This window comes from Triturus cristatus, chromosome 7, assembly GCF_964204655.1.
Source record: "Triturus cristatus chromosome 7, aTriCri1.1, whole genome shotgun sequence".
NCBI classification, from domain to species: Eukaryota; Metazoa; Chordata; class Amphibia; order Caudata; family Salamandridae; genus Triturus; species Triturus cristatus.
In genome coordinates, this window is record NC_140590.1 from 43514792 (window position 1) to 43535794 (window position 21003).

The 21003-nt window shown below is 49.4% G+C and overlaps 1 protein-coding gene across 1 annotated transcript in view; it reads right to left on the reverse strand.

Annotated features, from left to right (window-relative positions):
* CIC (capicua transcriptional repressor) overlaps positions 1-21003 on the reverse strand; it is a 786494-nt gene that overhangs the window by 429489 nt on the left and 336002 nt on the right. Inside the window, exons 5-6 of the mRNA XM_085615585.1 lie at positions 15767-15899; positions 15166-15348 (exon numbers count right to left, since the gene is read on the reverse strand). Of these exons, the coding sequence (XP_085471711.1) occupies positions 15166-15348; positions 15767-15899 (316 nt within the window). The remainder of the gene's footprint in view (positions 1-15165; positions 15349-15766; positions 15900-21003) is intronic.

Below are 21003 nucleotides of genomic sequence, written 5' to 3' on the forward strand. Positions count from 1 at the left end.
TTTCCCTGATGTTGAAGGGGAACTGGTTCTATCGCATGTTTTTGTAACAGGGATTGAACTTCTTGTTTGAGGAGAGAGAGATGATGCGAGGACATTGGACGTTGTTTGGGCGGTATGTTTGGGGGGGATTGTATGAGTTCGAGGCAGTAGCCAGACTGGATAATTTGTCTTACCCACCTGTCTGTGGTGATGGAAGTCCAGACAGGCAGGAATTGTTGGAGTCGTCCCCCGACCGGAGTGGAATGGTCTGGGGGGAGTGGTGGCAAGTCACTGTTTGGTGGCTGGTGAGGTGCGGGTGTTGTTGTTATTGCCGCGTCCTCGACCTTTGTTATTGTTTCCCCTATAACCTCCCCGGAAGTAACCTCTGTTAGGGGATGTTTGTCCAGAATTTTTAAAGGTGGACGTGGTCTCAGTTGATGTGTTTTTGGAGCCTCCTCTATAAAAGGAGCGACGAAAGGAACCCCGGTTCTGTTGAGACTGCAGTGCTCCCATAGACTTGGCAGTTTCATTATCCTTTTTCATTTTTTCTAATGCAGTATCCACTGCAGGGCCAAATAGCTGCTCTTGGTTGAAAGGTTGAGCAAGAATTGCGGTTTGAACCTCCGGTTTAAAACCGGAAATACGGAGCCAGGCATGTCGTCTGAGTAAGACGCCAGTATTGACCGCTCTAGAAGCAGTGTCTGCTGCATCTAAGGCGCATTTAATGGAGGCATTAGATATTAATTTGCCTTCTTGGATGAGGTCAGAGGCCTGGGACTTAAAAGGTTCAGGCAGATGCTGCATAAGGTCCTCAAGTTGGTCATAATGCGCTCTATCATACCTGGCTAACAGGGCCTGGGTATTGGCAATACGCCAATGGTTAGCCGCCTGCGCGGCGACCCGTTTGCCCGAGGCTTCTAAAAGCTTAGACTCCTTGTCTGGGGGAGGCGTTTCTCCAGTTGTCTGAGAGTTAGCGCGCTTCCTGGCATTTGATACGACTAGGGAGTCTAAAGGGAGCTGGGCCTTAATGTATGCAGGGTCTTGCGGGGCTGGTCGGTACTTTTTTTCGATGCGTGGGTTGAGCACCCTAGCTCGAACAGGGTCCTTAAAGACTTCAGTAGCATGCTTTATAACCCCTTTGATCATGGGCAGTATGTGGACAGTCTTTTGTGACTGCTCAAAGGTATCAAGGAGGAAGTCCTCTTCAATGGCGTCTGTGTGCATTGTAACGCCGTGGAATGTTGCTGCCCTATTTATAAGTTGGCCGTACCCTAGGTGGTCATCAGGAGGGGAGGGCTTGGAAGGGTAGGTAGTGGGGTCAGGCATGTCAGGTATAGGATAAGACCAGTCATCCATGGGTGCTGGGTCTGGGAACGTAAAAGGGTCGTTTGGGTCAGCAGGATCATCAAATAAATCAGGGTCCGCCCCTCCCCCTAAGTCATCATTATCATCCTGTGGAGGAGGTGAGTGATAGGGAGATGGTAAAGGTAAAGGTAAAGGAGAAGCAGGAGGAGGAGGGGGGGACGGGTTAGGAGGTAAAACAGGAGAGGAAGGACGAAGTGGTGAAGTAGCACAGTCCTTTTTCCGTATGGGAGCTGGGGGAGGTGTAGTGTCCAGCTTCCGCTTTTTATATGGGATGGCAGTCACATGTCCCGTTTTAGGATTGATGTAGATCCGCTTCTGAGTAGGATCTGGTCGAAAAAGATCATCTGGCTCCGAAGGTGGTGTCTGTGACGTCCGCTTCGGGTCTTTATGAGCTTGTTTCGGCGGGGACGCAGTTTTCGGCTCCGATGATTTTTTCGGGTCCGATGGATTTTTCGGTGCCGACTGATTTTTCGGTGCCGACTGATTTTTCGGTGCCGACTGATTTTTCGGTGCCGACTGATTTTCCGGTGCCGACTGAGGTTTCGGTGCCGATTGATGTTTCGGTGCCGAATGAGTTTTCGGTGTCGATGGACTTTTAGGCATCGATGTTGAAGAACGTTTCGGTGCCGGTGGAGACTTCGGTGCCGAGGAACGTTTCTGTGCCGAAGGAGATTTCGGTCTTGGAGCCTGTTTCGGTGCCAACAATGAGTGTTTGGGTGCCGAGGGTGTTAAAGGCACAATTAGGTGAGGTTTGCTCGAGCCCGAGCCACCCACAGGCTTAGATGTCTTCGGAGCCGGGCCCGAGGGCGGGGCTTCTGAAGAGGATTTCCGGTCGCGACTGGGCCCAACTGGCGGAGTCTTGACCACTGCTTTTTTGGATGGGGCAGGGGCAGGGGGGGTGGTACTCACACGCTGCCCTGGAGTGATGAGGTCATCGGAATCGTCGGCTTCGGACACGATCTCGAGATCTTCGGTGTCGTCTTCGGGAACATCTTGAGCAAAGATGTCTTCCGGTTCTGGAGCTGGTTTGGCCATAATATGGCGTCGAGCTCTTCGGTCCCGGAGGGTCTTCTTCGAACGGAAAGCGGAACAAGCTGGACAGGTGGACTCGTTGTGTTCCGGCGACAGGCAGAGGTTGCAAACCTCGTGGTGGTCACTGTGGGGGAACTTCGCTCCACACTGGGGGCATTTTTTGAAGGGTGTCCTGTCCATCAGCCGCTTCCGGAACCGGTCCGAGTTGATGTCGACGTCGATGGAATACAAATCAAAGAGTTAAATCGATTGCTGGAAGTTTTCTGCTGGAGCGGAAAAAAGTTCATCCGAACCCAATGGCGGAAAAAAACAATCTGCCGATGGAGTGGATGCCCATGCGCACTGTTGTCCAGGGGAGGAGTCACCAACCTCGTGACCAAAGGCTTCTCCGAAGACAACAACAACCTGCAATCATCCGAGCCCAACACCAGATGGCGATCTTATCCTCAGTGTGTGATCTGCAGCTCATATGCCTCGAACAAGATGTTTTGGGGAATTGCCCATCTCCATATGCTCTGGGCTAAGCGGGAGAGCTGGGGAGAGTGTCCCCCCCCCTGTTTTTGGATATAATACATTGCAGTCATGTTGTCTGTGCGAATGAGGACTGCTTTGCCCGAAATCTGTTTTTGGAAAGATTTTAGGGCTAGAAAGATCGCCAAGAGCTCCAGATGGTTGATGTGGAGCAATTTTTGCTGTGGCGTCCATAGACCTTGCATTGTGTGGTGTAGGAGGTGCGCTCCCCAGCCGGAGAGCGATGCGTCCGCTGTTAGAATCACCTGAGGAACCGGGTCCAGGAACGGCCGCCCTTTGGAAAGGTTTGTGGTGTTCCACCACTGCAGAGAGTGATGTGTGCAGCCGTCCACCAACACCAGATCCGTCAGCTGACCCTGGGCCTGGTTCCACTGTTGTGCTAGGCACTCTTGAAGTGGACGCATGTGTAGTCTTGCATGGGGCACTATAAAGATGCAAGACGCCATCATTCCTATGAGCTTCATGAACACTAGTGCTGGAAGAGAGTGTTGGGGAAGGAATATGCTACTTACCAGTATGCATCTGTTCTTGGCATGTAGAGCTGCAGAGTCACACACTGAGGATAAGATCGCCATCTGGTGTTGGGCTCGGATGATTGCAGGTTGTTGTTGTCTTCGGAAGAAGCCTTTGGTCACGAGGTTGGTGACTCCTCCCCTGGACAACAGTGCGCATGGGCATCCACTCCATCGTCAGATTGTTTTTCGCCATGATGGGAAAAGATGGAGTGTATAGAAATGAAAGAAAGGATGTCCATGTGTAATGTCTAAGTAAGACGGATGCTGGAACAGATACAGGTCCCGGGGAGGCGGGCGGGCGTGTGTGACTCTGCAGCTCTACATGCCAAGAACAGATGCATACTGGTAAGTAGCATATTCCGTTCGAGGCATATGAGCTGTAGATCACACACTGAGGATAGATTAAACAGCAGTGCTTCCCCTTAGCGGTGGTCGCCTGTATCCGTTGCAGCAGCTTGAAATAAAGTTTTTAGGACAGCCTGGCCCACGGAGGCCTGTTGTTTGGCCTGCACATCAACACAATAGTGTTTAGTGAAGGTATGCGTGGTAGACCACGTGGCTGCCTTGCAAATGTCTTCTAAGGGAATGTTACCTAAGAAGGCCATAGAAGCCCCTATTTTACGGGTGGAGTGCGCCCTTGGGGGAACTGTAAGTGTACGTTTAGCCTTGAGGTAGCATATTTGGATGCATTTAACTATCCACCGGGCTATACCTGATTTGGAGATTGGGTTGCCTTTATGTGGTGGTGCGAAAGCAACAAAGAGTTGTTTTGTCTTTCGAAAGGGTTTTGTCCTGTCGATGTAATAAAGCAAGGCTCTTTTGACATCTAAGGTATGTAGGGCCCTTTCAGCTACGGAGTCTGGGTTTGGGAAAAAGACCGGTAGCTCTACTGATTGGTTAAGGTGGAAAGGGGAAATCACTTTTGGAAGAAATTTAGGGTTTGTCCTAAGAACCACTTTGTTACGGTGTAGTTGTAAGAAAGGTTCCTCTAGTGTAAGGGCTTGTATTTCACTTACTCTGCGTAGGGAAGTGATTGCGATAAGGAAAGCTACCTTCCATGTTAGGAATTGTAATTCACATTTGTGCATAGGTTCAAATGGGGGACCCATGAGTCTTGTTAGAACCACATTGAGATTCCACACTGGTGCAGGTGGCAATCTTGGGGGAAGGATTCTTTTGAGACCTTCCATAAACGCTTTGATGGCTGGTACCTTAAAAAGGGACAGGTGTTGCCTATTTTGCAAGTAGGCTGCCAAGGCTGCTAGGTGTAAACGTATAGAGGAATACGCTAGATTGCATCTTTGCAAGTGTAGTAGATAGCAAATGAGGTTTTGGATGGAAGCGTCCAATGGATGTATGTCATTATTAGCGCAGTAGATGGCAAATCGTTTCCATTTAGCGGCATAACACGCTCTAGTAGTAGGGCGTCTGGCTTCCTTTATGATATTCATACAGTCTGGAGGGAGATTGAGGTAACCGAACTCTAAGACCTCAGGAGCCAGATCGCTAGGTTCAGTGTTTGAGGATCTGGGTGTCTGATTTCTCCATGGTTCTGGGTTAATAGATCCGGGGAGAGGCGTAGTCTTTGATGTGGAACTAAGGATAGTTCTAGAAGCGTGGTGAACCACGGTTGACGTGCCCAAGTGGGAGCCACTAGTATTAGTGTTAGTGACTGTTGTTTCAGTTTGCGTACCACAAATGGAACTAGTGGGAGAGGCGGAAAGGCGTACGCAAATCTGCCTGACCAGTTCATCCATAGGGCATTGCCCTTGGACTGTGGGTGTGGAAATCTGGCGGCGAAGGTTGGGTTTTGTGTTTTCGGGAGTGGCGAACAGGTCTATGTCTGGTTGTCCCCACTTTTGGAAGAAGGGGAGTAGAACCTTGGGGTGTAGTTCCCATTCGTGGATCTCCTGTGTGTGGCGACTTAGGAGGTCGGCCACTTGATTGTGGATCCCTGGGAGATGTTCTGCTAACAGATAGATGTTTTGGGGAATTGCCCATCTCCAGATTTGCTGTGCCAGTTGGGACAGTTGGGGAGAGTGTGTCCCTCCCTGTTTCTGTATATAATACATTGTCGTCATGTTGTCTGTGCGTATGAGGACAGTTTTGTTCTTTAGGTGAACTTGAAAGGATTTTAGTGCTAGGAACACTGCTAAGAGTTCCAGGTGGTTGATGTGGAGCAGTTTTTGTTGACTGGTCCCTCTGCCCTGAGTGGTATGGTGAAGGAGGTGGGCTCCCCACCCCGTGAGAGATGCGTCGGTAGTTAGCACAACTTGTGGAAGAGGCTCTAAGAACGGTCGCCCTTTGGACAGGTTGATGGTGTTCCACCATTTCAGTGAGCGATGTGAGCGACTGTCCACCAACACCAGATCGGTAAGTTGTCCGTGAGCTTGGTTCCACTGTTGTGCTAAACATTCCTGTAAGGGACGCATTTGAAGTCGTGCGTGTGGGACTATGGAGATGCATGACGCCATCATGCCTAGGAGCTGCATGAACACTCTTGCTGGAAGTGATGGATGAGTTTGAAACTGAGAGATGAGATTTTGTATACTGGCTATCCTGGCAGTGCTGGGATAAGCAATGGCCTTGGATGTATCTATGGTTGCTCCTAGATACTGATGTAAGTGGGAAGGTTGTAGGTGGGATTTGGGGTAGTTGATAGTGAATCCCAAATCGTGGAGAGTTTGAATCGTGCGATGAGTGTGGAGAACGCATTTTTGGTATGTATTGGCTTTTATGAGCCAATCGTCCAGATAGGGGAAGACATGGATCTGTTGTCTTCTGAGATGCGCTGCCACGACTGCTAAGCACTTGGTGAACACTCTGGGTGCTGTTGTTACTCCGAATGGGAGAACTGTAAATTGATAGTGTTGCCCATCTACCACAAATCGTAGATATTTTCTGTGAGCGGGATGCATAGGGATGTGAAAGTATGCGTCCTTGAGGTCTAATGTGGCAAGGAAGTCTCCCTGTTGTAGGAGTGGGAGGACTTGTTGGAGAGTGGTCATATGAAAATGATCCGAATGTATATACTGGTTTAGTAGTCTGAGGTCCAGTATGGGCCTTAGTGTTTTGTCCTTTTTGGGAATGAGGAAGTATAGAGAATATACCCCTTTTCCCTGATGTTGAAGGGGGACTGGTTCTATCGCATGTTTTTGTAACAGGGATTGAACTTCTTGTTTGAGGAGAGAGAGATGATGTGAGGACATTGGGCGTTGTTTGGGTGGTATGTTTGGGGGGGATTGTATGAGTTCGAGGCAGTAGCCAGACTGGATAATTTGTCTTACCCATCTGTCTGTGGTGATGGAAGTCCAGACAGGTAGGAATTGTTGGAGTCGCCCCCCGACCGGAGTGGAATGGTCTGGGGGGAGTGGTGGCAAGTCACTGTTTGGTGGCTGGGGAGGTGCGGGTGTTGTTATTATTGCCCCGCCCTCGGCCTTTGTTATTGTTTACCCTATAACCTCCCCGGAAATAACCTCTGTTAGGGGATGTTTGTCCAGAATTTTTAAAGGTGGACGTGGTCTCAGTTGATGTGTTTTTGGAGCCTCCTCTATAAAAGGAGCGACGAAAGGAACCCCGGTTTTGAGGAGACTGCAGTGCTCCCATAGACTTGGCAGTTTCATTATCCTTCTTCATTTTTTCTAATGCAGTATCCACTGCAGGGCCAAATAACTGCTCTTGGTTGAAAGGTTGAGCCAGAATTGCGGTTTGAACCTCCGGTTTAAAACCGGAAATACGGAGCCAGGCATGTCGTCTGAGTAAGACGCTAGTATTGACCGCCCTAGAAGCAGTGTCTGCCGCATCTAAGGCGCATTTAATGGAGGCATTAGATATTAATTTGCCTTCTTGAATGAGGTCAGTGGCCTGGGACTTAAAGGGTTCAGGCAGATGTTGCATAAGGTCCTCAAGTTGGTCATAATGTGCCCTGTCATACCGAGCTAACAGGGCCTGGGTATTGGCAATACGCCAGTGGTTCGCCGCCTGTGCGGCGACTCGTTTGCCTGAGGCCTCTAAAAGCTTAGACTCCTTGTCTGGGGGGGGCGTTTCTCCAGTTGTCTGTGAGTTAACGCGCTTCCTGGCATTTGATACGACCAAGGAGTCTAAAGGGAGCTGGGCTTTAATGTATGCAGGGTCCTGCGGGGCTGGTCGGTACTTTTTTTCGATGCGGGGGTTGAGAACCCTCGCTCGAACAGGGTCTTTAAAGACGTCAGTGGCATGCTTTATAACCCCTTTAATCATGGGAAGTATATGAACAGTTTTTTGTGACTGCTCAAAGGTATCGAGGAGAAAATCCTCCTCAAGGGGGTCCGTGTGCATAGTGACACCATGGAACGTTGCTGCCCTATTTATTAGTTGGCCAAACCCTAGGTGGTCATCAGGAGGGGAGGGCTTGGAGGGGTAGGTAGTGGGGTCAGGCATGTCAGGCATTGGATAAGACCAGTCATCTACCGGTGCTGTGTCTGGAAAAGTAAACGGGTCGGTTGGATCAACAGGATCATTAAATAAATCAGGGTCCGCCCCTCCCCCTAAGTCATCATTATCATCCTGTGGAGGAGGTGAATGATAGGGAGGTGGTAAAGGTAAAGGTAAAGGAGAAACAGGAGGAGGAGGGGGGGACGGGTTAGAAGGTAAAACAGGAGAAGAAGGACGAAGTGGTGAAGTGGCACAGTCCTTTTTCCGTATGGGAGCTGGGGGAGGTGTAGTGTCCAGCTTCCGTTTTTTATATGGGATGGCAGTCACATGTCCAGTGTTAGGATTGATGTAGATCCGCTTTTGAGTAGGATCTGGTCGAAAAAGTTCATCTGGCTCCGAAGGTGGTGGCGGCGACGCCCGCTTCGGGTCTTTATGAGCTGTTTTTGGTGTGGACGTAGTTTTCGGTGCCGATGATGTTTTCGGTGCCGAAGGATGTTTCAGTTCCGATGGATTTTTCGGAGCCGATGGAGTTTTCGGTGCCGATGTATGTTTCGGTGCCGAGGGACTTTTAGGCATCGATGTCGAAGAACGTTTCGGCGCCGGTGGAGACTTCGGTGCCGAGGAACGTTTCAGTGCCGAAGGAGATTTCGGTCTCGAAGCCTGTTTCGGTGCCGACAGTGGTTTTTTCGGTGCCGAGGGTGTTAAAGGCACAATCACATGAGGTTTGCTCGAGCCCGAGCCACCTACAGGCTTAGATGTCTTCGGAGCCGGGCCCGAGGGCGGGGCTTCTGAAGAGGATTTCCGGTCGCGACTGGGCCCAGCTGGCGGAGTCTTGACCACTGTCTTTTTGGATGGGGCAGGGGCAGGGGGGGTGGTACTCACACGCTGCCCTGGAGTGATGAGGTCATCGGAATCGTCGGCCTCGGACACGATCTCGAGATCTTCGGTGTCGTCTTCGGGAACATCTTGAGCAAAGATGTCCTCCGGTTCTGGAGCTGGTTTGGCCATAATATGGCGTCGAGCTCTTCGGTCCCGGAGGGTCTTCTTCGAACGGAAAGCGGCACAAGCTGGACAGGTGGACTCGTTGTGTTCCGGCGACAGGCAGAGGTTACAAACCTCGTGGTGGTCACTGTGGGGGAACTTCGCTCCACACTGGGGGCATTTTTTGAAGGGTGTCCTGTCCATCAGCCGCTTCCGGAACCGGTCCGAGTTGATTTCGAAGTCGATGGAATGAAGATTAAGGAGTTAAATTGATTGCTAGAAGTTTTCTGCTGGAGCGGAAAAAAGTTCATCCGAACCCAATGGCGGAAAAAAACAATCTGACGATGGAGTGGATGCCCATGCGCACTGTTGTCCAGGGGAAGAGTCACCAACCTCGTGACCAAAGGCTTCTTCCGAAGACAACAACAACCTGCAATCATCCGAGCCCAACACCAGATGGCGATCTTATCCTCAGTGTGTGATCTGCAGCTCATATGCCTCGAACGGAATGTTTTGCGTAAGGCTTGAATGCTTGTGATTCTGGCTGAGTTTGGATAGGCAATACCTTTGGAGGTGTCTATAGTGGCCCCGAGATATTGCTTTGTGTGAGATGGTATGAGGTGGGACTTTTGGTAGTTCACCGTGAAGCCTAGCTGGTGGAACAGTTGGATGGTGCTGTTTGTATGCTGCACGCATTGGTGGTAAGACGCGGCTTTTATCAGCCAGTCGTCTAAGTAAGGGAAGACGTGAATGTGTTGACGTCTGAGGTGTGCTGCTACTACCGCTAGGCATTTGGTAAACACCCGTGGTGCGGTGGTGACCCCGAAGGGGAGAACCGTGAATTGGTAATGTTGTCCGTCCACCACGAACCTGAGGTATTTCCTGTGAGAGGGGTGTATTGGAATGTGAAAGTATGCGTCTTTCAGATCCAAGGTTGTGAGAAAGTCTCCCTGACAGAGGAGCGGGAGGACTTGTTGTAGGGTGACCATATGGAAATGGTCTGAATGTATGTAGGCATTTAGAGGCCGGAGGTCCAGAATGGGCCTGAGGGTCCCGTCTTTCTTTGGTATTAGGAAATATAGGGAGTAAACCCCTAGATTTTGCTGATTGATGGGGACCTGCTCTATAGCGTGTTTTTGGAGGAGGGAGAGTACCTCCTGTTTGAGCAGTGTGGAATGTTCTTGAGACATTGGGCGGTGCCTTGGTGGGATATTGGGTGGGGTAGATGTTAGCTCGAGACAGTACCCTGACCGAATGATTTGGGTCACCCATTTGTCCGATGTTATGGACTCCCATGCGTGGATAAAGTTTTGTAGTCTGCCCCCGACCGGAGTGGAATGGTCTGGGGGGAGCGGAGGGAAGTCATTGTGTGGGCGGGGTGGCAGAACGGGTGTTGTTAGTTTTGCCCCTGCCCTTATTGTTGTTGCCTCTGTAACCACCCCTTTGGTTGCCCTTTGAAAAGGTATTTTGAGGCGGGGATTTGTAGGAGGTAGAGGTGCTATCGGTGGAGAAGCCTCTGCCTGTGCCACGAAAGGAGGAGCGTCGAAAGGAACGTTTAGAGGCTTGTGTTTGGAGTGCCCCCATAGACTTTGCTGTGTCTGTGTCCTTTTTCATCTTTTCCAACGCTTCGTCTACCTTGGGCCCAAAGAGAGTTTGTTGGTCAAAGGGGTGATTGAGTATGGACGCCTGGACTTCAGGCTTAAACCCTGAGATCCTGAGCCAGGCATGGCGACGAAGCAGGACACTGGTATTTATGGCTCTAGAAGCAGTGTCGGCTGCATCGAGGGCACACTTAATGGAGGTGTTTGTAATGAGTTTACCCTCCTGTATTAGCTCATGAGCCCTACGCTTGTGTTTCTCGGGGAGGTGCTGCATAAGAGCCTCAAGTTCGTCGTAGTGTGCTCTGTCATAGCGCGCAAGTAGCGCTTGTGTGTTTGCAATGCGCCACATGTTTGCAGCTTGAGAGGCGGTGCGCTTGCCAGACGCGTCTAGGAGTTTGGATTCCTTGTCTGGCGGTGGGGCTTCTCCTGAGGACTGGGAGTTAGCCCGCTTTCTAGCTGTAGAGACAACTAGGGAATCTAAGGGAGCAGGGCCCTTAATGTATGCAGGGTCTGTGGGTGCCGCCTTATACTTTTTCTCTATTCTAGGGTTTAGTACCCTGGCCCTGACAGGGTCTTTGAACACCTCTGCGGCATGCTTGGTGACACCCTTAAGCATGGGTAAGATAGAAGTGGATTTGTCCTGTATGTCGAATGTATCCAGTAAGAAGTCGTCTTCCACTGGTTCAGTGTGCATGTCCACCCCATGGTAGTGTGCTGCTCTCTGCACTAAATGATGGAACCCTAAGGAGTCCTCTGGAGGAGACGGCCTGGATGGGTATAGGTCGTCCTGAGGTATATCGGGTACATCAGGGTTACTGTAATCCTCCCATGGGTCTGGGGTCCCTGGTGGAGTGGGATCCATTGGGGCGTCCGCCGGATAATTGTCCGGGTCTCCGTCATCCGGATCTGGGGACGGGGTCGGAGAGTAGTGAGGTAAAGGTGGCGGAGACCTGGGAGGGGGAGGGGGTGGAGGAGGTGGAGAAGGTAGGGGAGGCGGTAGTGGGGAGGGCACTCTGAGGGGAGAAGTAGCAGAGTCCTTCCGTTTGGGTGGTGGAGGAGGAGCCGGAGTATCAAGGCGTCTTTTCTTGATAATTAAAGTCAATAGCCCAGTCTTTGGATCTTTGGACAGAGTCTTTTGTAAAGGGTCTGGTGTAAACAGAGCCAATGGCGCCGAATCGTCCGTCGGCACCGGTGATTTCGGAACCGAGGGCTTCGATGGTTTGTGTGCGCCATGCTTTTTTGGGGCCTCCGGTTTTTTCGGCGTCGAAGGAGTTTTCGGCGCCGGAGCATCGGTGCCGACAGATTTGTGTTTGGTCGGCACCGACAGTCCAGGCTTCGGCACCGGTGGCTTCGGAGTCGAGCTGGATATTGCTTTCTTCGGTGCCGGATGCTGTTTTTCGGCACCGGGCGTCGGCTGGCTCGATCCCGAGCTGCCGTGAGACTTTGGAGGCTTCGACACCGGGCCCGAAGGTGGGGTGATCTAAGCTTTGGTCTTGGTTTTGCCCAGGCCGGCAGGCGAGGGAGTAACCTGAGTCTCTTTGGTTTTGGGCGCGGGGGTGGGAGGGGGCACAGTACTCACGGCCCGCTGCGCCGGTGTGATGTCCTCCACGTCGGAGTCGTCGGCCTCGGAAGCGCTGACGACGTCTTCTTCCTGCTCGGTGTGTGTTTGCCCCGAAGCTTCGGCGCCGTCTCCGAAGATGTCCGGTGGAGCTGCAGACGATGAGTGCGCCATGGTGCGTCGAGCTTTTCGATCCCGGATGGTTTTCTTCGATCGAAAAGACTTACAGGCGGGGCAGTCTCTGGCCTCGTGTTCTGGAGAGAGGCAAAGATTACACACCTGATGGAGGTCGGTGTGGGGAAATTTAGACCCACATTTTGGGCACTTTTTGAACGGAGTCCTTTCCATCGGCCGGGACCGGAGTCGAGGAGGGCCCGAAGGCCGGTGCCGATGTACGGGATGGAGAAAAGTGCCGCTTCGAGAGATGAAGATGATGATGAAGAAACTCGAAGAAACGAGGATTTTCCGTCGAGGCTGGAACCGTAGAAGTTCGAAGCCGGGGCACGAAGTATCACATCCGAGCCCGATGGCGGAAAAAAACAATCTGAGGATGGAGCCGAAGCCCATGCGCAGTACGGACCGAAGGAGGAGTCACCAAACTCGTGACTTCCAAAGACTGTCCAAGAAGAAAAACAAACTGCAAACATCCGGGCCCAACACCAGATGGCGATCTATGCTAAGTGTACAATCTGCAGCTCATATACCTCGAACATTAATTTATACTGTTGCCACTTCCAACTTATAGAAAGTTGCCAGGGTGCTGACCAGTTTTCTAAAGGTCATTTGCTGAACCTGGCCATGAGACAACCTTCTGCCCACCTGGGGAGATGTGTCAATGGCTCCCAGCACAAGTATCAATAGAGGCCTGCCGCCGGAGGAGTTGTTATCTCCTCCCGGCAGGAAGAGACACAGGGTGTTGACCCAAAAGTAGTGTTTCAAAGGGGAAGCCACCTTTGAAGGTCAAATAGTAACCACACTCGACAGGGGCTTCTCTTTTGTCTGGGTAGACAGGCTGGTATCGGGACACACTGGCCAAACGTTTTTTCCGTGGGTGTGCAGCCTCCAGGAATCCATTCTTCTAGGGTGGGCTACCAAGTTCCACACACCAAGAAAGGGGCTCAACATCTTGGGAGTAGACAGAATAGAGCACACTGGGATAGCTAGATGCCGCACTTCACAGGAAGCTATAATCAGGCAGGAGGGAACCTAGTAGCCTACTGGTTAGTACCGCAACCTCACCAGAGGGCACTTTCCAGTCATAAAAGGGGCACCACTGGCAGCCAAAACTCAGATCTCGCTTGACTGAAGAAGAGGACGAAAGAAGGACTACCCTACTGACCCAGGGCCTGGGAAAGAAGAGGCTGTACCTACGTTAGACTACAACTTTTGCTCCGAGGGCAATCAAAGTCAAGGTGGCTGCTGTGTCCTGCTTATGGAGAAGTTGTCACTCAAACCCAACCAGAAGCAGAGAGTCCAAGAGTCAGCTGGCTGACTTCCTGATCGCAGCATAGGGCCACAAAAGCTGAAGAAGTCAGCCTGGGCAAGTTGGTGGGCCAGATCACCAGATCATCGCAGTGTAACCCAGGAGACTGAAACCCGATGCTCCAAAGTTACAACCGAGTCTGCTGGACATGGGAGAGTCGTTGGAGTACAGTTTGGTGGCAAGATTATCGCCAAAGAAGGAAACCACTGAGTTCATTGTGCCCGGTGTCTAGCAATCCAGTGGCGACTAGACTTTTGCTGGACCAAAGTGGACTTTGAGGGAAGTTGACCCCTGTAGCCAAAGTGGCCCCAGGAAGGCCCAGTTGATCGCACAGCACCTTCAGCATCTTTAAGCGGCTTCAGTCCCCTGTATCCCTTGCATCAGGACCACTCTATAGAAGTAAGTGTCAAGGGACCACTGACACTGGAATTGGACTGAAGACTGCTTTTCCTGTTGAGGTAACTGTTTCTTCGGACCTTGCTGGTCCCCTTGACTGGCTCCCTGCTAGAGATGGCCACCCGCAGTAACTCTAAGTAACCGCATTCCACTCTGACAAAGTTCTTCTCGAAAAAGTTGTTAAATGTTAAATTTGTTGATTTTGTCAAAGCTTGCTAGCGGGTAAGTGAAAAGTCTTTTTTTATTATTCCTAGTAAAATCCATATCTATGGAATCCTATAGTGGTCATTTTGGTGTCAAAAATTCATAAAAATATAAGATTTTTATCAATTGGTTTATGATTTTTTGAGTGTTGAGTTTCTTCTTCGATTGGTTTAGTGCAGTTCAAATGCTTTACTCTTGTTCCTGTGTTGGAGCGTGACTGCTCAAAGCCCCAGCTAGTCAGGGTTGAGCTGAGGTTCAACAAACGTGGCTTGACTGGTCCCTGAAGGGTTGTAGTGTATTACAAGGGGCGGTATCACAACCACAGCACGAAATACCCCCAATTGTCTCACAGTGATGATATTATGCATCATTTATTGTGTCGCAATGAACTGGAGGTCCAACCTCCTGAATACGCCTTGCCTTCTTACTCTCACTGTCCTGAGACAGCCTAAAAGGCTGGGTATCCAATGTGCAGTGCACGCATTACTGCCCTTATACACCGCTGGTAAACAAAGGCACTCGCACAGGATACTGCCTAGTAACTTCAGCCTGCCCTTGGAATCCACCCAAGGCTAGGCCGCGCCCCAGAGTTCACAAAATTGGCCATTTAGCAGGGTTCCTCATCGTTTTTTAAGTAGTTATCAATTAACATATGCCTAATGGAGATTGTTCCTGCTTTTAATTCAGTAAATGATAATGACCAGAATTACTTCTTACTAACAGGGGCATTCAAGAAAAGACTTTACCAGAAATAAGCTATTGCATATCAAGATTTGTATTGTTAAAGTCCCATCTCTACCCTGTAGGGCATGAAGTATCTCTTCATGAGGGGCACCTGACCTATCCCTAGTCCCCTTTCGATGCCCTAGTATAAGGTATTTTTACTGGCTAGTCTAAGCACCACCTGTCTAGCTAGCTCTGGTCCAAGGATACTTCAGTGCGTCAGCTGATGCACAGCTGCCGGCACGGGCGTTAAACTGAATCAAGTACATAACCCTGGACTTCGCCCGAAGCTCCTTTGTACTTAGGCTCTGAATAGGAGTACTCTTCACTAACCAGCCCTAATTGAATAAGCTTCTTCCCTTGGCCCCGGTGGCTCACTGGTACCTGAAACGCCAGGTCGTGGTACTTCTGCTTCTCCTTGGGCCCCAGTGCGTACCACCACTCGCCCAGGATCTTGCTGACCGTGCGGTTGTCCTGGTTGGGGTGCCTCTGGTGAACTAAGGCCCGGTGCCTCTTGCTGAAGATCATGAAAGCATTCATTGGCCGTCGGATGTGGTCCTTTTCTCTCTGGAAAGACAAAGTTGGTTAGGTAGCACCTCTAAAGAATTTCATTTGCCGCTCTAGAAAGGGTCCCTCCAACCCTCTGCACAGACCCGCACTGCACACTTCACAAGGTGCCCTCCACTCGCATGTGCCACATTCGAATAGGAAAAGGACCAACAACAACTGCTGAACCATATGCCACCTTCCCAACAACGAGGGCATGGTCAACCCTCCGGCTCGGACCTGTTCCATTGGTTTCCTCTGCATTACTATGCTAGAATGCCGTCAAGTTTAACACATCAGCACTACCTTCTCACCGTAGGAGTGCACTCCACCCTGGCCTATCTATCCTTTGATGTTTAGGTGGCCTGCACTGCCACTGTGCAGACCACTGGCTCACAAAACCCATATTCCCTGCTACTCCAGCGTTCTCCGTCCTGACCTTGTTTGGGCTGCGTCCATCCTTCTCAGATGAGGAGTCCCGATCCTTCGGTAGCGCGCTCAAAGACTGTGTCCGGCGTTTCCCAGGATGGAGGGGAAGCGGCAAGAGCTCAGAGGACACCGCAGAGAGAAACCTACGAACAACAAGAACACAGTCAATTCACTGCCCACTGCTGTATCCAACACAGCCAATCAGTGCTCAGGGAGCCTCTGCTTCTCACACCACTCCAACATAGGTGGACGATGTCCACCACGCACCGCGACAAAGGGGTTCTCTCCATTTCTACTCAAAGGGGGCGTTTTCTCGCTCCATCTTTGCTGCTTGAGTAGCTGGACATCTACCATTGATGCTTCACTCTTTTTGTGTGCCCATGTTTGTATTTTACATGGCGAGCTTTGCTTGTGTAGCCAACCAGGTCTGTGTGCATGTGAAGAGTCTGTCTACAAGCAAACATTGACCTATGCATAAATGCCCATGTCTTTACAGTCGATGTGTGACCACCGTGTTTATGCACTGTATTACCATGTGTGTTGTTTAGAAAAAAACACTTACAAGCACAACATTAAGCCTAGTTTTAGGTGCCATTGACCAAATGGAAACAGGAGTACAGCTCGAACATCTACGATACTACCACGGTAGAGGACCCAGGTCTTCAGGAGGGACTTTCATTGACTTGCAATACAAGCACCAGTGATTAGCAGCTTCAACCAAAAAAGCCTTAAACTCTTATTTAACATGTCTAACAGAAGAACTGTTGAGAGAACGGGGTTAGCAGATGGAAGAGTTTTCTAAAAAGGCCTCCGTTAACAAGTACTACGACCCTAAACATGATGCTCTTTTTACCAGCAGCCAGCTCCAGGGTGGGCATAATGTGGTCCTTTCTACAGAAACTACAGGTCAAGCTGCAGTCTATGGTGATGAAGGCCACTGGCATCTAACAAACCTAGCACCCCAATACCATTGCGACCCACCTCTTCACCTCGTGTCTTAGGGCACGAAGAAGGAAAGCCACTTATACTCTTTCTTCTGCACTAAAGGAATCTATCCATGAAGTCAAACCGCAGAACATTCCTGAAAATGCAGGAATCCCGCACTTTACCCACAAAAGAACCAATATCTAAAGGGGAAAATCTGTCAAAAGTCATATATATGAGCAGCAGCCTGAGACGGAATTATGTGGATTTCTAATTGTATTTAATGCAATAAATTTACATAAAACATTATAGAATTATGCAGGTCTGCAGCATTTTTCACATCACTATGGATTTGACGCATTTGCCACTTAATCCATCATCTGCTACATACCTTGCAGATTTTTACAATAGAAATTATTTCTATCCCAAATGGATCTAAAGTTACTAAATTTGCGACAACCCGTATAACCGTGCAGTGACAGGTCCTATGCACAGGTTGGCTCGTCATCTTTCAGGAGGTACTGTACTTGAATGTTTAACTCATACTAATGACGTGAAGCGTTTGCCCCTTCAGTGTTAGCATGTGAAATAATTAGAAAATGATGGCGTAATACTATTTCAAAATGTGCGCATTAGAACGCGTATTTTGACTTTTCTTCAACCCTGCCACATAATTTTGTCCTCCTGTGCTGCATAATTCAAGGGACCCCGCCTATAGAGTATATTCCTAAAGCGGGCAACAGTCATTGCTTTGCACATGGGAGAATGAGCTTTCTGTCCAGATGACAATACCTTATTCTGAAACTGGTAACAAAAAAGTAAACAGCTAATGATGTCTGAAGCTCATTAATTCTAGGGACTGATGTAATGGCCACTCTGAAGGCTGTTTCCATAAGTGCTGTGTGGGAAAATGGGTTTTGTTGCAGTACCTCCCACTTTTTGCCTCGTATTTGATGCCATTTTTTGACTATAGTGCACTGGGTTCCTGCTAACTAGGTCCCCAGTACCAGTGTTCTTTACCTAAAAATATTCAATTGTTTTCCCCAATTGGCAAAACCTTTAGCACTCTGTGCAAGTCCTTAGTAAGTGGTACCCCTGGTACCTAGACCTGAGGTACTAAAGAGGCACAAATTGTGCCACCCTCTGGAACCTCTCATTAAGCACACGCAGGCTGCATGTCTTGGTGCAGACAAAAGTGAAAACACAAGATGTCACACATCCCTGTGTGCCATGTCCCCTACCATGAAAAAAGAACAGGAGACCCCGAGAGTCTGAAGGGACCAAGGGTGGACGTATGTTAAAGAGAACAGTGGTCCCATACACGTTAAATTAGAACAATAACACAATTTAAGCAATCAAAATTGGGATTATGAATTTATCAAATGGAAAAATAAATGTTTATTAACAATTAAGTTCAATGCAAAGATAATATACGAAAAAAGTAAGTGAGCAAGACGTGTCAGGGTAATGAGAAATCAGAAGATTTCCTTACCACAGGCAAGTGACTTAAAAAGTGACGTTTTAATTTGTGAAAATGTAAGTAAGCAAAACGTCAATCAGAGTTACATCTCATACTCCACAATTAGATACAAATTACAGTATAGAGTTGAAGATGTATGTGTCGACGACGTTTCAATACCAATTAGGGTATAGGGATCTCATCAGGACTAAGTGATAAAACGAGTGCCTGGGAGGTTGCCTGGATAAGTACAAAGGAAACCGGCATTAACAATGCACTAGGTCTCACAACTGCGAGTTTTAGGGCTATCGGTATTGTAAGTGGCAATGGCTTTTGAAAAATTAACCGGTATTGTAATTTATAATAGCAATTTTCCACCAGTACCATAACTACCACTATTATTATTACTATCACCACAGAGTAGTAATAGTAATAATTGTAGTGGTTGTCATGGTACTTGTGGTGGTTGTAGCGGTGGTGGTATTGGTACTGGTGGTGGTGGTGTTAGTGGTGGTGGTACTGGTGATCTACGTGGATTTTATTTCATTACTTATGCTACTGCTGGAATTTTTTTTTACAAAAACTAAAACATTATCATTTGCAACACCAATAGCTCAAACTCTTAGTAATGCCAGCCCTATTGCATTGCAAATGCGTGTTTTATGTTGCAGGCATGAAGTGCATCATCTACTTCCCAAAATACAATCTTCGATTTGTAGACACTCGTAACAGTCCAATGGTAGGAGGCAGTTGTTCAGCCAGTGTAAGGCTAATAGCTCACACAACTTTGCATTTTGATACAGGAAGTTTTAAATTACAATAAATGTAGTAGACCTCAGGGTGACGCAGCGGCGGCACAAGGGGCTTGTAAATAAGCCCCAATGTCGTTGGCAGAATGCTTTAAAGATGCCAGTCGATTGCCGCTCACTTTATGCGAACACATATATCCCAGAGAAAATCCTGCTCTTAAGCAGTGTTGCCACCTTTTGGTGTCCAGTGAAGCTTGAACACTTCCAACTGAAAAACAGTTGTGAAACCAGGAGAAGCTGAATCCGTGATACACCTGGACCTACAGCCAGAAACATCTGGTATTAGCAAGGAACTGAATCCATCAATAAAAAAATCCCCCTGGGCCTCAATGTACTGAGGCAGTGGAAATCCCTCAGTCAGGGCACATACGTTGTTGGCAGTTTAAAGCCAAGGTGTATAAATAACCCTCAGAGCCTCATCAGAATGTAGCCGAGAAGCAGCACAATCAAGACATATACACACTTGGAAAAAGTGATCTTAAACATCCAGACCGCACCACAATGCCGCGTAAATTCAACAAAATTCATGCTAACTGCCAGTGATACGGCATCTAAGTTTATGAAAGGTTGAGAAAAACGAAAAAAAAGCAAGTAGTAAAGAAAAGAAAACCATCCTAGTGTGAATGTATATATATCTAGTACTTAATTACAACCAGGGTTCTCTGGCTCAGCTGACCTGGTTCTCTGTCTCTAAAGCAGCTCTGCTGAACTGGTTTCTCTGGCTCTACAGCAGGTCTGCTGACCTGGTTCTCTGGCTCTACAGAAGCTCTGCTGACCTGGTTCTCTGGCTCTACAGCAGTTCTGCTGACCTGGTTCTCTGGCTCTACAGAAGCTCTGCTGACCTGGTTCTCTGGCTCTACAGCAGCTCTGCTGACCTGGTTCTCTGGCTCTACTGCAGCTCAGCTGACCTAGTTCTTTGGCTTTAGAGCTGCTCTGCTGACCTTGTTCTCTGGCTCTAAAGCAGCTCTGGTGACTTGGTTCTCTGGCTGTACAGCGGCTCTGCTGACCTGGTTCTCTGGCTCTAAAGCAGCTCTGCTGAACTGGTTCTTTGGCTCTACAGCAGCTCTGTTGACCTGGTTCTCTGGCTAAACAGCAGCTCTGCTGACCTGGTTCTGTGGCTCTACAACGGCTCTGCTGACCTTGTTCTCTAGCTGTACAACAACTCTGCTGACCTGGTTCTCTGGCTCTAAAGAAGCTCTGCCGATCTGGTTCTCTGGCTCTAAAGCTGCTCTGCTGACCTGGTTCTCTGGCTCTAAAGCAGCTCTGCTGACCTGGTTCTCAGGCTGTACAACGGCTTTGCTGACCTGGCTCTGGCTCTACAGCAGCTCTGCTGACCTGGTTCTCCGGCTCTACAACGGCTCTGCTGACCTGGTTCTCAGGCGGTACAACGGCTCTGCTGACCTGGTTCTTTGGGTGTAGAGCAGCTCTGCTGACCTTGTTCTCTGGCTGTACAGCAGATCTGCTGACCTGGTTCTCTGGCTCTACAGTAGCTCTGCTGGCCTGGTTCTCTGGCTCTACAGCAGCTCTGCTGACCTGGTTCTCTGGCTCTACAGCAGCTCTGCTGACCTGGTTCTCTGGATCTACAGCAGCTCTGCTGACCTAGTTCTTTGGCTTTAGAACAGCTCTGCTGACCTGGCTCTCTGGCTCTACAACGGCTCTGCTGACCTGGTTCTCTGCCTCTAAAGCAGCTCTGCTGACCTGGTTCTCTGCCAATACAGAGGCTCTGTTGACCTGGTTCTATGGCTCTACAGCAGCTCTGCTGACCTGGTTCTCTGGCTATACAGCGGCTCTGCTGACCTGGTTCTCTGGGTCTACAGCAGCTCTGCTGACCTGGTTCTCTGGCTCTACAGCGACTCTGTTGACCTGGTTCTCTGGCTCTACAGCGACTCTGCTGACCTGGTTCTCTGGCTCTACATCGACTCTGCTGGCCTGGTTCTCTGGCTCTAAAGCAGCTTTGCTGACCTGGATCTCTGACTCTACAGCAGCTCTGCTGACCTGGTTCTCGGGCTCTATAGCAGCTCTGCTGACCTGGTTCTGTGGCTCTAAAGCACCTCT